We start from the raw sequence: 16,896 nt of genomic DNA on the forward strand, positions 1-16,896 counted from the left end.
TCAGCCCTTACCAAGAAAAATTAAACTTCTTTCCTTCAGGTGTGCTTAGGAAAGGTGATGTGAAATGGAATCCTCCAGTAAAAGGTAGTTTCCAAAACTCAATGTATTGTTTCCTGCTTAGTTCCTTCTACTGGCTGTTGATGGAAAGATCATCTCCGCATCATTCTTCACTCCTGCCACCACCCAGCCCCAACAACCAGTGCAACCTTTCTGACTTCCAGCCCAAGCTGGTTAAGCCTTCCCGTTTATCCTATTCTGTGTCCAGTAAGCAGAAGCAGTAAGGCTTGAGTGCTTCATGTTTTCAAGGGATACAGAACAAATTAAGAGGCTTCGGATTATTGTCCTTTTGCCCTACAAAAGAAACTGCATTTTGTTGGGGGTATTAATCCACGTTTAAGCAGCAAGTGGCTGATTTTACTTGCCTTTGAGAAAAATGTGTTGCCCTTGCTTATCAGTGAGCTCAAGATAAATAAGTTTTGGATTATTGGGGAAAATAATGAACTTTTTTCTTCAGGTATGTTAGGAAGGGTGCTGCCAAATGGGATGCTCCAAGAGGTGGTTTCTGAAACTCGATTGTATTGTTCCCTGCCTGGTTCCTTCTACTGGTTGTTGACAGGAAGGATCAGCTTCATATCATTCTCCCACTTCTTCATTCCTGATGCAATTTTATTTTTAATGGACTCAGGCATTTAAATTAATGGTCAAGAGTATGAGCCTTGATGCCAGACTACTTGGGTTTGAAGCCCAGCTCTGTCACTTACAAGCTGTTTGGCATCGAGCAGTTCATTTGAACTCTCAGTAGCCAGGCTCTCCTATTCTGTAAAATGGGAGTGATAACAGTACATTCTTCTAGGGGTGTTATGAGAACTGAGTTACTCCATGTGAAATCCTTAGGTCAGTGTCTTGTATGCAGTAAGGGCTGAACTCTTGCAGCATGCCAGCTCTACTGGGTAAGGCTGTAAATAGAGAATAGAGTGTTCTAGCATATACTCTGCCCTCAAATCATACTCTTATTGGGGAGACTGATTTAAGTAAAACACTCAGCAAACAGTATTACTTAGAGTGTAACTCACTATTGAATTGTATGGTAAAGACTATGAACGTTGTAGAAATTCAGAGGAGGGTGATCACCTCCCCTAAATATAAAATCAGTGAAAGTTTAGATTGATTATGATAGATACTAGAGAGCTGTGATGGATTTATGTACAGTTCACTGTATGAGGCTGTATAGTATGGTGGCTGAGAGCAGGGTTCCAACGTCACATAGATTCAGGTTTGAATCCTGGCTCCACCATTTGATCCTGAGAAACATAACCTCTGAGCCTTGTTTTCCCCATTGTTATAATGAGGATAAGACTCATCACACAGAATCATGTATATGAGATAATATAGATAAAATTCTCTTTGCAGTGTCCAACCCATAGTTAGCACTTCAAGAATTATAGTTATTATCATTTAAGTTATATTTTAAGAGTTGTCTATTCTGAATTGATTATAGTGAGAGGAGATTAGAAGATCAGTTAGGAAGAGGCACCCCAGGCACGCCTTGTTAAGGTCTTGGAAGCTGAAGTATGGAGGTAAAGTGATTCTTTTTTTTTTTTTTTTTTTTTTGAAACGGAGTTTCGCTCTTGTTGCCTAGGCTGAAGTGCAATGGCATGTTCTCGGCTCACCACAGCCTCTGCCTGCCGGGTGCAAGCGATTATCCTGCCTCAGCCTCCCAAGTAGCCGGGATTACAGGCATGCGCCACCACACACGGCTAAGTTTGTATTTTTAGTACAGACAGGGTTTCTCCATGTTGGTCAGGCTGGTCTCGAACTCCCAACCTCAGGTGATCCACCTGCCTCAGCCTCCCAAAGTGCTGGGATTACAGGCATTGAGCCACCATGCCCAGCCTAAGTGATTCATTTTAAAAGAAGTATGGCCAGAGATTGGTGGTTGATGAGGGATAGGAAACTGAAACACACACACACACACACAACACATCTTCTCAGAGTTACCTAGTTAGTCCCTAGTGATCAGAACATTTTTTGCAGCCCATTGAGCCATGTTGCTCGTGTTGCTCTTCATTTCTTTTCTTCCCCCACTCACGTATATACTCATCATGTTGCTTTTCAGTAACATGAAAGTCTTACTTGGTTCCTTACACTTGGCTCAATTCTACCCCTGTCTTTGAGAGAAACACCCAGATAAACTTCCTGAAAGGCATGGCCAAGTGAGACCCTCCGTTCCTTTAGTCCAGTAACACCCCCCATTCCCCGCCCAACTGTAGCTTGGGGTCTAACAGGCCCTCACTAAAGACCAGCAAAACTTGATTTCATTGAGACTTGCAGCCAACACCTTGGATATTCCAGTGAAGTGTGTGTGTCCTGGGAACTCTGTACATAGTGGAAAATATGAGGCACATTTGGGCTCCCTTTGTTGTAAGGACCAGAGCTTATTTCTAAAGGCAAGCGGGTAATGGTATCCCCTGAGGGCTTGTTAACAAACTCAGATGCAGCTGAGGTGGCTACAGTGTTTACTCCAAAGGAAGGAGAATGTGTTCACTGTGGCATAGAGGAGGAATAAAGAGATGTTAAAATCTCTTTGCAATCAGGTAGTTCGATGCCCCAGTGAGTGTTAGGGGTTGGTGGATTGCAGCTTCTGCTGGGGATGGAGAAACCAAGCCTGGCAGCAGAGACTAGACTATAGCAGACTATTAGGGGAACATCAGGGCTTTCTGAACCCAACAGAGGTAGCCCATGGTCTAATGTCTTAGTCAGGAGGGTTGGATGTAAGAAACAAGCCCTTAATGTTCGCTTCTTTGTGGACGAGATGCAGTAGAATCATTTAGTCCCTGCACTCTGAGCCTCTCCGCAGAATTTTCTGTTGGAAGTCATCTCATTGAGAAATACACAGAGAAATCTGGTCTTTGTTCCTATGATGACAAAGCAGTTTCATAATCTGCCCTCTTGCAACTTGCTCTGTTTCGGGTGCAGATAAAACAAGCATGGTTCTCTAATAACCACCTGTACCTCTGCTGCAATGTAAACAGCAGATGTGGGCACAGGGTGAGAAGGGAGAGGAAGCTACGTGCAATGGCAGGTTGGGGATAAGGAGGCAGAGGGGCTCCTTCATCTTTTACAGGGTAAAATGGGATCAGGACAGTTGCAGGACAGACTTGTTTCTCAACCACGCTGTTAAGAGAATTTCATACTGCAAGTCACAAGGGCCCAGGGCTCCACAGCTTTTAGCCCACCCTGGCTTTCTAACAACCCAAAGTGGGTATGGAGAAATTGTCCTTTAAAAACCTAAAAACTATGTTAATTTTCATTTTCAAAATAAAGAATAAATCACTTTTGGAAAGGAGGTGGGAAGGGAATCAAAGTGAGCAAATGAGCAGAACATCACAGCTTTAAAAAAATTTGTGTGTGTATGTGTGTGTATATACATACATACATATATATAATACCATATATATATATGTATATATAAAATAGCTTATATATAAGCTATTTAGCCTGAACAACCAGGGAGGAAAGGAAGTAATATCATCATTTACTTGTGATACAGTGATTAATTTGAATTTTCAGTTCTTTCGTTAGGCTGTCCTGGACTTGTAGTTCCTCTTAAACATGTCCTTCTACAAACCCATTTCCTGAATATGGCCAGTATAGTCCTTGCATGTAGAGATCATGATTTGGCTTTGTAGACTTACTCTACGTTTCTAAAGTAGTGGAAACTTACTTGATAGTATATTGTTAACACTGAGACAGTATTTATTGTGTGTCTACTGTGTGCAGGGCTGTGACTCAGTGCTATGGGGAAATACTTAGATTAATTCTTCTTCTCAAGGAATTTTAGAATTTGTCTTTTTTTTGTTGTGAAGATTTTGCTTTTAAAAAGTCATATTTTGAAAGAAAAATTTGCTCTTAGTCTTTTTTTTTTTTTTTGAGACAGAGTCTTGCTCTGTCGCCCAGGCTGGAGTGCAGTGGCGCAATCTCAGCTCACTGCAAGCCCCGCCTCCTGTGTTCACACCGTTCTCCTGCCTCAGTCTCCCGAGTAGCTGGGACTACAGGCGCCCGCCACCACGCCCAGCTAATTTTTTATATTTTTAGTAGAGGCGGGGTTTCACTGTGTCAGCCAGGATGGTCTCAATCTCCTGACCTCGTGATCCACCCGCCTCAGCCTCCCAAAGTGCTGGGATTACAGGCGTGAGCCACCACGCCCAGCTGCTCTTAGTCTTTAAGATGAAATATTATTGACTTAAAATTAGACATATTATTAAAATAAAATGGGGCTTTTATATACGGAGTGATATTTGTCCAATAAAATGGGATGGAAAACTTAGATTAGAAATCTTCTCTGGAATAGAGGTCAGGGATGGTACAACTGCTTTTCTTTCCTAGAGGTAAAGATTAGACACTTACAGATAAAAGGTTGATGGAAACCTCTTATTTATAGCTTTGGTTTTGAAGTGACTTTTGTCTAAAAATTGTGAAGTGGTCTAGCTCAGGGCCTTTTTAATTGCTATTCACCTTTTTAAGTGAACATAATCTTTTTCTAGGCTGGGTGCAGTGGCTCACGCCTGTAATCCCAGCACTTTGGGAGGCCGAGGCGGGCGAATCACCTGTGGTCGGGAGTTCGCGACCAGCCTCAACATGGAGAAACCCCGTCTCTATTAAAAATACAAAATTAGCCGGGCGTGGTGGTGCATGCCTGTAATCCCAGCTAGTCAGGAGGCTGAGGCAGGAGAATTGCTTGAACCTGGGAGGCGGAGGTCATGGTGAGCCGAGATCACACCAGTGCACTCCAGCCTGGGCCACAAGAGTGAAACTCCATCTCAGAAAAAAAAAAAAAAAAATCTTTTTCTAGCAGTTTAATTTGGTCGTTTCCCATAAAGTTGAGTGTAAAAGGTTAGAATCGCTCTGGAAATGATAGCCCTGCTTACCATAGGCATCATCGATGTCTTCATGCCCCACGTAAAGACCCTAACTGGGGATTGAATAATTAATCGTACTGACCTGTCAACCTGTCACCCCCATTGCATTGGACCCCTCATCCCTGGCATTCCAGATTGTTTTAGGTTGTTGCTGGTTTTCAGCTTTTCTTCTACCATACCATATTTTAGAAAGAAGTTAAAGAAGATAACTTCAAGTTTTTAGGGCTTTAAGTCGAAATGAGTGTGATCAGTTGCAGGTACACTTTCCTGTCAAGGCTTGGGGAGCTGCCCTCTCCCTTCACTGCCCATGAAACTCATTCTGCCAGAGTGTGTTCAGGATGTACAGGAGTGGCAGGATGTCATCTTTGATGGTCATAAAGATGAGATTATTGTAAATTGTAAGAATAATTATAGGAAATAAGCAGTCACTGAGGTGACCTATAAACAAAGATCCTAATTCCATATAAACAATTCTCATTTACAGTTTTCTTCTTCAGACTATCACACAGCTTTTTCCAAAGAGTATACTTTTCTACTTTCCATAAAGTCTCAGGTCACAGTGTAAATATTTGCATCATTAATCATTGACAGGTGGATGCTGTAAAATTGGCTGGTCATATATTTATGTATCTTTTTCTTTTTTTTTCTCCGAGATAGGTAATTAATAAAATTTCCAGGCCGGGTGCGGTGGCTCATGCCTGTAATCCCAGCACTTTGGGAGGCCGAGGCGGGTGGATCACCTGAGGTCAGGAGTTCGAGACCAGCCTGGCCAACATGGAGAAACCCCGTCTCTACTAAAAATACAAAATTAGCTGGGCATGGTGGTGGGTACCTGTAATCCCAGCTACTCGGGAGGCTAAGGCAGGAGAATCACTTGAACCTGGGAGGCAGAGGTTGCGGTGATTCAAGATCGTGCCATTGCACTCCTGCCTGGGCAACAAGAGTGAAACTCTAGCTCAAAAAAAAAAAAAAAAAAAAAAAAAAAAAAAATCCCAGTGGTTGGTAGTAGTGTTTATTAACATAAATTTCTTAGCAAAATATTAAAAATTAAGGGCCTAAGTACTAAAAAATATTCATTAAAGTCTCTCTAATAAATACTTAAAAGCACTTTAAAATTAAATTCTATCATGAAAAATGTAAAGAACAGTCTTAGTAGTAATTCCAGATCAAGGGTCTCCTGTTGAAAAGACAGTCCTTTCCCTATTGAATGGTGTTGGCACCCTTGTCAAAAACCATGTGACTATATAGGTGAAGGTTTATTTCTAAGCTCTCAATTTTATTCCACTGGTCTATATGTTTGTCTTTATGCCAGTACCATACTGTTTTGATTACCACAGCTTTGTGTTAAGTTTTGAAATCAGAAGTGTGAGTGGTGGTGCTGGGAAAACTGGATATGTACATAAAAAGAATGAAGTTGGACCTTTACCTAACACCGTGTATAAAAATTAACTCAAAGTGGTTCCATGACCTACAACTATAAAACTCTTTGAAGAAAACATGGGGCAAAACTTCATGACATTGGATTTGCCAGTAATTTCTTGGATATGGCAAAGGAAAAATAGACAAATTGGACTTTACGAAAATTGTTAAAATGTGTGCATCAAAAGACTATCAGTAGAGGAAAAAGGCAAGCCACAGAATGGGAGAAAATATTTGCAAATCGTATCTGATAAGGGATTGATATCCAGAATATATAGGGAATGTCTAAAACTCAACAACAACAAAAACTCTATTCAAAAATGGGCAAAGGTCTTGAATAGACATTTCTCCAAATTTCTCCAAAGAAGATATGCAGATGGCCAATAAGCACAGGAAAAGATGTGCAACATCACTAATCCAAACTACAATGAGATATCACCTCACACCCATTAAGATGGCCACAATCCAAAAAACAGAAAATAACAAGTGTTGGTGAGGATGTGGAGAAATCGGAAACTTTGTGCACTGTTGGTGGGAATGTAAAATGACATAACCACTGTGGAAAACAATATGATAATTCATCAAAAAATTAAAAATGGGACTACCATATGTTGCAGCAAATCCACTTCTGGGTACATATCCCAAAGAATTGAAAGCAGGATCTCAGAGAAATATTTGTATGCCCATGTTCACAGCAGCATTATTCACAATAGCTAAAACATGGGAGCAACCAAGTGATCATCGACAGATGAATGGATACACAAAATGTGGTGTATACACACAATGGAATATTATTCGGCCTTTAAAAGGAAGGAAATTCTGACAAATGCTATGACGTGGATGAATCTTGAGCACATTCTGCCAAGTGAAATAAGCCAGACACAAAAGGACAAATACTGTGTGGTTGTATTTATGTGAGATAGAGTAGTCCAAATCACAGAGACAAAAAATAACTCAAAATGGATCTAAGACCTAAAACTATCAAACTTTTAGAAGAAAACATGGGGGCAAAATGTAATGACATTGGATTTGCCTGTGATTTCTTAGATATGACAACAAAGGCACACACACCTATAGTTCCAGCTATTTGCGTCAGGAGGCTAAAGCAGGATTGCTTGAGCCCGGGAATTCAAGACCAGCCTGGGCAGCATAGCAAGATCCCGTCTCTAAAAAATAAAAACAAAAATGAAAAAATCATTGAGGCAGAAAGTAGATGGTGGTTGCCAGGGCCTAGGGAGATGGTAGAATAGGAAGTTTAATGGTCCAGAGTTCCAGTTTTACAAGATGAAGAGAGTTGTGGAGATGAATGATGGTGATGGCTGCACAGCATTCTGAGTGTATTTAACTCCCTGAACTGCACACTTAAGTGTTAAGAATGTAAATTTTATGTTATGTGCATTTTACCACAACAAAATAATTTTTAAAACTGTACAGTACAATCCTAATTATTATTATTATTATTATTTTTTTGTTTGAGACAGTTTCACTCTTATTGCCCAGGCTGGAGTGCAATGGCATGATATTGGCTCACCGCAATCTCCACCTCCCGGGTTCAAGCAGTTCTCCTGCCTCAGCCTCTTGAGTAGCTGGGATTACAGGCATGCACCACCACACCTGGCTAATTTTGTATTTTTAGTAGAGACGGAGTTTCTCCATGTTGGTCAGGCTGGTCTCAAACTCCCGACCTCAGGTGATCCACCCGCCTTGGCCTCCCAAAGAGCTAGGATTACAGGCGTGAGCCACCGTGCCTGGCCTTATCTTATCTTTTTAAAGTTATATTTAAGATTAGAAGGAAATAATTATGATATTTAAAATTTTCTTTTATACTTAATAGAGTTTGCTCAAACTTTCTATAAAAGCAAGTATATTGCTTTTATTATCAGAAAAAGATAACTGTTTAAAACACAGGCATAAAAATTTAAAAGCAAGACAAATTAGTAAGAAGAGGAAATTTTTCTGTTTAATGACACTTTTCTGTCCATTCGGTTTCTTTTCCTGCTTCCTAAAATTCTTACAGTGACCAAGAAGTCTTTTGCAGGGGAATTACTATATCTGTTGTTTTACTTGTGTGCTGACTGTCTTAGGTAAAGGAGACTGTATTGAGTTTGGTACATGTTGCTTTGCCCACAGTCCTAACATGTTTACTCCAATTAGTCCCTGTCCCCTTACCCACCTCCACTTACGGCTTGTGCTTACAAGACCACTGCCATGTTACAGCAAAGCTGACTCAACTGGCTTATTTGTCCACTTCTGCTAAACTAAATGGCACCACCATCTCTATTCTATGCCTACTGGAATTCGGTAGTCCCTCAGTAACTGCAAATTGACACCTGATACTTTACCAGAAGGGATAATGAATTTGCCTGTTTTTTCACATTTTTACATCTCTGAAATTTGGATGGCAGATTATAATCTTACAATTGTCAGGAATTTTTCTTCCTTACTGGCCCATGAAATAATAGTATGTCTTAGAGTTTGTAGCATCATAGAATCAAGAAAAATGGGTATTTATGCACATAGTAAAAGCATATAGCAAGGAAAAGAAAGAAAAATGGGACACACTGTTAAAATAGTACTTGCTATGAACAAATGGTTAATGTCTTCCTATTCTACAGAGCATTTGTGCTATGTAGGGAGGTTTATTATTTTGTTGTAATTATAGAGGCAAACTGTATTTATACAGTTTGGACTTGTAGTGATAATTTTAAACTTTAAGTCTTTGTTTTAGCCCTGCCTGGATATACAGTGAGTCAAAGGGAAGAGTTGGACTTTTCAGGATATTAATCAGCCATTACTCTGTATTTGAAAAGCATGACTATAAATCAAATTAATATTTAGTATTAATTGAAGAGTGAGTCCAGGTTGCTGCTGACTCCTCATATTATCGTTCATCCTTGGCTATAAAAGGCCAGTCTCAGATGGTCTGCCTTATGTTGCTGTAAGGAGAAAAGAGAAAAGGAAAACTTTGTGATTGACAACCAAAATGGCTTTTGCACTGTGAATATGGATCAGAGCTTCCACTATGGCTTGCAAGCACTCAACTGATATTGATAAGGAAGAAACTGATAATGAGTGCCTTCTGTCCTCAAACACTCATTACCGAGGTTCAGAGAAATTCTCACCATTAGCTTTATAGCTATGTAAGACTTGAGATTTCTCTAGCCATTAATATTATTTCAAAATTACTCTTGGCTTTATCTATTAGCACTGTTATCACGTATTTGCTGGTAGGATCACAACCATGGAGTCAGTAGAAAGACCCAAGGAAGGCATTGAAAGGATGGTTTGTCTTGGCTGCAGTGCTGTTCCTCTATTCATCTTACACATCCCCCTCTCTCCTGTTCCTGTGCCCGCAGCGAAGCTGCCGCCCATGCTGTCGCCACCCTGGCTGAGGCCACCTTACAAGGTGGGGGACAGATCGTCTTGTCTGGGGAAACCGCAGCAGCCGTCGGAGCACTTACTGGAGTCCAAGATGCTAATGGTAAGAGAGCATAAATATTTTATTAAATTTCTTCCCTGTTTCCACTTAAACCTTCCTGACATGACTGGCAACAAAGCCTTCAGAAAGAGTTCAAGCTTCGATTTTTTTTTCTTCATTGGTAGACATTTCATGCCTAGGAATATTCTAGGAGCCTGTGATTCCTTTCACTAGTAGGAGACATGGGGGTTCCTGAAGGAAAATGCCATGATAATGGCTACCTAATTGAATTGTTACTTAAAAAGTGATTATCTTCTTGTGCCAAGACTTGCTGAGAGGCACCTTAAAATTCACTGTGAGCCACATTTTGTCTTTTACTCTCTCATCGGATAGGGTAGATCAATGTCCTTTACTGTAGCAGAGACTCTCTCATGGGCAGGACCATCATGGAAAGTTCTGACTACATCAAGAAAGGCGCCACTGTCTCACCTGTGCTTGGGGTCAGGCAGCAGGCTGTGATGCCGGTGCCTCTCTGGTTGGTACTGTGGTTCTGCTTCCTGTTATATGTAGCCTCATGAAGGACCTCTGGATTTAGCCAATTACATGCCCCTACCCTGAGCTTCTTCCCCAGCTGTTTGACTTCCTAGACATTGGTGAATATCCTGAATAAGCAAAAGGGATAAAATTCATAGAAATAATGGTGGCAAAAATATGCAACTTCAGCCCAGTTCTTTGGGTCCACGTTGGTAAGGAGTCAGTTGGCAAGACAAGCTGCCCAAGGAAGTGCCTCAGAAGTCTGGGTCAAAGAGGAGGGCCAGATCTGTTCTGTGAGACCCTATGTGATTGTTATATTTTTAAATAATATATAATTAAGCAGGACAAATTAAATACTCCATGGCTTTGGGGGAAATTGTTGCTTTAAAGTCCTGGAATGGGGCCAGGCATGGTGGCTCATGCCTGTTAATCCCAGCACTTTAGGAAGCCAAAGTGGGTGGATCACCTGAGGTCAGGAGTTCAAAACCAGCCTGGCCAACATGGCAAAACCCCGTCCATGGTGGTGTGCGAGGCTGAGGCAAGAAAATCGCTTGAACCCGAGAGGCAGAGGTTACAGTGACCTGAGATTGCGCCACTGCACTCCAACCTGGGTGACAGAATGAGACTCCGTCTCAAAAAAAAAAAAAAACCAATCCTGGAATGAGGATAGATAAATAACATACTTTCATCATGTAAGCAGAAGGTTCCTTAATGGCATTAGTGGCAGAAAGAAAAGTACCTGGCACTTTGTTTTATGGTAGGTCCCTAAGAACCGAATGCTCTATTAGTTGGAAAAGTCTTTGAAGAAAGACATAGTGCTGTGTCCTCCTTTGGAATAGGAGGAAACAAAGTACCTCTGTCCCCCCAGAGAAGAATAACATAGGAAATGCAAAGAGCCATCGTGGCTTCTGAGAATCATTTTCCAAAGATGCCAAACAAATTCAATTCTAAAACTATAGCCTACTTTTTCTGTAGGGAAAGAGGCTTTCATGAACTTATCTAAATCTAGAAAGAGTTGATCTCAACCAGAATGCTGCAGGACAAAGGACATCTTATAGCCACACATGTTCAGGATGAAATGGACCATGGTTGGAATTAAGGAAAACCTCTCTCTCTAGCTAGAATCCTACTTCTATTTTTTTACCTTTTTCCATTCCTCATCAGAGTCCTAAGGCACCCTGAGCAAAGGGTAGGATATCTGGCTTATGTGGCATTCATGTGAAGTGTGATTGCTCTTATTCACTATGGAACTGCTAAAAATAACTTGCCATGTGGGTTCAGTAGGAAACTTTATTATCCATTCTAATCGACTTGACCTGTCTGGGAGAGAACAGACTGCTTTATAATTCTGGCTCCTCCCCAGCATCACCTTTTCAGATGGATGAATTTATAGGTAAGTCCAAGGACCCTCTGGCTCTCGGCCAAGTAGAACCGTTCAGCCATACAATAAAGTTGAACCACACCCGCTACTATTGATTACTGGAAGCTGCCTCTTTTCAGTAGCATTGGGTTGTGTGAATGATTTGGTGTGATTTCATGTTGTTGGCTACATTTGTGATCTGGGAAAATTCTGGTTCACATCCTAAAAGCCAGTAGTTCCCCCAAAGCAGGCCATCCTCAGTCTGTGACTGCCAGTATTTGCTGAACTCAGGCCTTAAGAATTGGAAGTTATCTCTTTCTGAATGCAGCGTTTCTATATCAAATCAGACCCTTGAGTTGTGCCGTATCCCAGCAGTTTTAGGCAAAGGCCAATCATTTCATCTGCCCTTGGGAATCCAAAGAATGAATCTCATATTGGATATGATCCAAGTAACTTTGATAATCCTCTTGTCTTCTAACATTTTTGCCCACAGTGCTATAGTATTTACTTTGGGATTGGAACCAGATTTTTCCCTCTTAATCAGCAATTTTGATATCTGGCTAGACTTTTAGAGGTTCTCTTTTTCATCATTCTTTAGGATTCTGTCCTGTTGCCAGAGTTTGTCGTTTCTTTTTGTTTTTGTTTTTGTTTTGAGACAGAGTCTTGCTCTGTCACCCAGGCTGGAGTGCAGTGGCACAATCTCAGCTCATTGCAACTTCTGCTTCCTGGAAGTTCCAATGATTCTCGTGCCTCAGCCTCCCAAGTAGCTGGGATTACAGACGTGCCACACCATGCTCAGATAATTTTTGTGTTTTTAATAGAGATGGGCCATGACTGGTCTTGAACTCTGGCCTCAGGTGGTCCACCCACCTCAGCCTCCCAAAGTACTGGGAATACAGGTGTGAGCCACTGTGCCCGGCCTGTGTTTGTCACTTCTGGGCAGACAAGCTTATGGCATCTGCCAGTAGGTCACATTTTTTTTAATCTTTTTTCTTTTTTTAATAGAAAGAGGCCTTTCCATATTGCTCTGGCTGGTCTCAAACTCTCAGGCTCGAGCGATCCTCCCACTTCAGCCTCCTAAAGTGCTGGGATTATAGGCATGAGCCACCACACCCTGGCCAGGCCAAGTTTTTTTAATCAGAAAGAGTTTCTTATCAGGAAGAACCAGATGATAGCAGAACAAGGTGCTGTTTGTTGACATAAAACTAACTTGGAAACAGATACTACTTAGGGGAAAACATGTATCCCATATTTCAGAGTATGGTTTAAATCAAAATTGGAATAGCAGATGACTCTTCTGAGAGCAATTTGGATATTGTTCAGTCCTGAAGTAGAAAAAGTTTGTGGGATGGAACTAGCAGGGATAGAGGACCACTGCATGTGGAGCCTGATGAAGTCCATAACCATTGGGAAGTGGCAGGGGCAGGTGAGGTTATGAAGCAATATCCTAGGGGATGGTGTTTTTCAAGTTAGAGATAATGACCATAGGCCAGGCACAGTAGCTCATGCCTGTAATCCCAGCACTTTGGGAGGCCGAGGTGGGAGGATTGCTTAAGTCCAGGAGTCCAAGACCAACCTGAACAACATAGTAAGACCCCATCTCTACAAAAAATTTTCAAAATTAGCCAGGAGTGGTGGTGTACACCTGTAGTCCCAGCTACTTGGGGGCCTGAGGTGGGAGGACTGCTAGAGCCCAGGAAGTCAAAGCTGCAGTGAGCCATGATCACACCACTGCACTCCAGTCTGGGTGAGAGATCGAGACCCTGTCTCCAAAAAAAAAAAAAAAAAAAGCCAGGCTCAGTGGTTCACACCTGTAATCCCACTACTTTGGGAGGCCAAGGTGGGTGGATGACCTGAGGTCAGGAGTTTGAGACCAGCCTGACCAACATGGTGAAACCCTGTTTCTACTAAAATACAAAAAATTAGACAGGCGTGGTGGCAACACCTGTAATCCCAGCTAATCGGGAGTTCGAGGCACGAGAATTGCTTGAACCCAGGAGATGGAGGTTGCAATGAGCCGAGATCATGCCACTGCACTCCAGCCTGGGCGACAGAGCAAGACTCCATCTTGAAAAAAAAAAAAAAAAAAAAAAGATAATGACCCATGCAAGCCAGAAGTTTAAATTCTGGATCACCAAAGCAGACCTGATGAAGACATTGCACCTAGCACCTGCACACCCTGAAGACTTCTTCTTTTTGGACATCTACCCCACACTACCCCGACACTAAAGGAACTACCCAAGCACTCACATTACTTTATTTCTATGTTCTCTGTCTTTTTCAATAGAGTCTTTGGTCTCTTAGGATGGAGTTTCATGATTCAGTTCAATATAAAGATTTTCACAGGTGCCTTTTCATTTAGATGTAGGTAGAATTGCCTAAGGCTGGTGAAGGCTACCAGATTAATTCCTTCCTTTACTTGTTTGTCTGTTTGTTTTGAGACAGGGTCTCGCTCTGTCACCTAGACTGGTTCACTGCAACCTTGACCTCAGGCTAAAGCTATCCTCCCATCTCAGCCTCCTGAGACGCTGGGACCACAGGTGCGCAGTGCCACGCCGGGCTAATTTTTTTAATTGTATTTTTTGTAGAGATGGGATCTCCCTTTGTTACCCAGGCTGGTCTCAAACTCCTGGGCTCAAAATGATCCTCCTGCCTTAGTCTCCCAAAGTGTTAGGATTATAGTCATGAGCCACTACACCCGGCCCTTTACTTCATTTTTTGAACACAGTTATCTCAATACTCTTTTCATCTTATACACCTTAATGTTAGAAGTCATACAGTTCAGCCCATTTGTTTTTCTTCACTCTGCCTTCCTCTCTGCTGGTCCCCAGAACCCCCTGTGTTCCAGGACTCCTCACCTCCAGGACTGACAGATACAGGCATTCACTCAGACTTGAGGAGCTCTTTGCTGAGTGCCTCTCACCTCTCACCCAGACCTTAACACCCATTGTTGGCAAGCCTCGGAAAACCAGGCCTATAGACCTTTCTCTTCCTTCCTATTGCAGCAAACGTAATGAAAGAGAAGGATTATATCGGCACTTGGCCACCTCAGAAACACTCTTCTGTCTGAGATCTTATCGCAGATTCATACAGCTATTTTTCATTCCTGAAAAGTAGATGGGGGAAAACAAAATAGATTAACAAGTTCGTAAGTATTGGTTGGTGCAAAAGTAATTGTGGGTTTTTTTGCCATTAGAAGTAATGGCATATTTGAAGTTGGTGCAATTACTTTCACACCAACCTAATAAGCCTCTTAGCAGAGCTGCTAAGAAAGCATCAGCATTTTTTAATATAGCTGACACTTTTCCTAATGATGCCACAAGAAAAAAGAGAGGATGTAGCATTTGCTGGTTTGCAGTGGGGTTTTTTTGGGTTTTGTCCTTTGGGGTTTTTTTGTTGTTTGTTTGTTTGTTTGTTTGTTTGTTTTTGAGACGGAGTTTCACTCTTGTTGTCCAGGCTGGAGTACAGTGGCTCAATCTCAGCTCACTGCAACCTCTGCCTCCTAGGTTCAAGTGATTCTCCTGCCACAGCCTCCCAAGTAGCTGGGATTACAGGCATGTACCACCACACCCAGCTAATTTTGTATTTTCAGTAGAGACAGGGTTTCTCCATGTTGGTCAGGCTGGTCTCGAACTCCCGACCTCAGGTGATCTGCCCGCCTCAGCCTCCCAGAGTTCCAGACCAGCCTGGGCAACATGGTGAAACCCCATCTCTACTAAAAATGCAAAAATTAGCCGGGCATGGCGGTGGGCACCTGTAATCCCAGCTACTCAGGAGTCTGAGGCAGGAGAATTGCTTGAACCCAGGAGGCAGAGGTTGCAGTGAGCTGAGATTGCACCATTGCACTCCAACCTGGGCAACAAAGCGAGACTGCCTCAAACAAACAAAAGGTTCATCTTTTAAATTTGAAAAAAATTGCATTCAAAATTCCAAAGAGTGTTTTGGGAATATGAACTTTATACTGATTTTAAAGTTCATTTGAAAGAATAAAACCTGCCGTGCGCGGTGGCTCACGCCTGTAATGCCAGCACTTTGGGAGGCCAAGGCGGGCGGATCACGAGGTCAGGAGATCAAGACCATCCTGGCTAACACAGTGAAACCCCGTCTCTACTAAAAACACAAAAAATTAGCCGGGTGCAGTGGCGGGCGCCTGTAGTCCCAGCTACTCGGGAGGTGAGGCAGGAGAATGGTGTGAACCCGGGAGGCAGAGTTTGCAGTGATCCAAGGTCGCGCCACTGCACTCCAGCCTGGGTATAGAGCCAGACTCCGTCTCAAAAAAACAAAAAAGAAAAGAAAACCTTATCTTAGCCATTTTTTATCCTACCAAGCCTTTCAACAGAACCACTAATAAACTGTAAAATTGACTCAAGTTTTCTCCTCTGCTTCTACCCCAGCTTTCCCCAGGTTCAGGGTTGTAGGGAGTTTTCATCACAGAGATGGACCAGGTGAGGGAAACAAGTGTTCTTGCACTTTGAAATTTCACTTTCTTCTTTATTTTCTTTTGATTTTTTTCAATTTCATTTTTCGTTAATAAAGATGTTAGTGGAGGCCCGACATAGTAGTTCACACCTATAATCCTAACAGTTTGAAAGTTGAGGCAGGTGGATTGCTTGAGCTCAGGAGTTCAAGACCAGCCTGGGCAACATGGTGAAACCCTGTTTCTACAAAAAATATAAAAATTAGCCCAGCACGGTGGCTCATGCCTATAGTCACAGCTACTCAGGAGGCTAAGGTGAGAGGATTCCTTGAGCCCAGGAGGTCGAGGCTGCAGTGAGCCAAGATCGTGCCACTGCACTCCAGCCGGGATGACAGAGTGAGACTCCATTTCAAAAAAGAAAAAAAAAAAGATGTTAGCAGGGCATACCCCACTTATGGAGCTCTCTGACCTAGGACATCAACATACTTCTCAGCTGTTGACCTTGCATTCTGTCTCTCAATCCTGTTGTATCATTATTTTATTCATTTAACAAAATTTATATAATGCTTACTATGTATAAGCATTCTAAGTGTTTTACATGCATTATATTTAAAACGCATGATAACTTTATGAGTAAACACAAACTGATTTAACACATAGGGAAACTGAGACACAGAAAGTTTCAGTAACTTAACCAAGTTCACATAGAGAGTGGCAGACAATTCAGGCAATTTGTTTCCAAACCACTGTACTACACTGTCTCCCTTTGATGTGAGCTCTGGGTTCCTGCCTAGACTCCACAAATACAGGGTGATAACCATTGTTGAAC

At 42.0% G+C, this 16,896-nt stretch overlaps 1 protein-coding gene across 7 annotated transcripts in view; it reads left to right on the forward strand.

Moving 5' to 3' along the window:
• The window catches only part of NRF1 (nuclear respiratory factor 1), a 141,192-nt gene that overhangs the window by 101,663 nt on the left and 22,633 nt on the right, over window positions 1-16,896 (forward strand). For all 7 annotated transcript variants that reach the window (XM_054497254.2, XM_054497253.2, XM_063668456.1 and 4 more), the window contains exon 10: window positions 9,695-9,819. In XM_054497254.2, the coding sequence (XP_054353229.1) occupies window positions 9,695-9,819 (125 nt within the window). The remainder of the gene's footprint in view (window positions 1-9,694; window positions 9,820-16,896) is intronic.

This window comes from Pongo pygmaeus, chromosome 6 (assembly GCF_028885625.2).
Source record: "Pongo pygmaeus isolate AG05252 chromosome 6, NHGRI_mPonPyg2-v2.0_pri, whole genome shotgun sequence".
Classification (NCBI taxonomy): domain Eukaryota; kingdom Metazoa; phylum Chordata; class Mammalia; order Primates; family Hominidae; genus Pongo; species Pongo pygmaeus.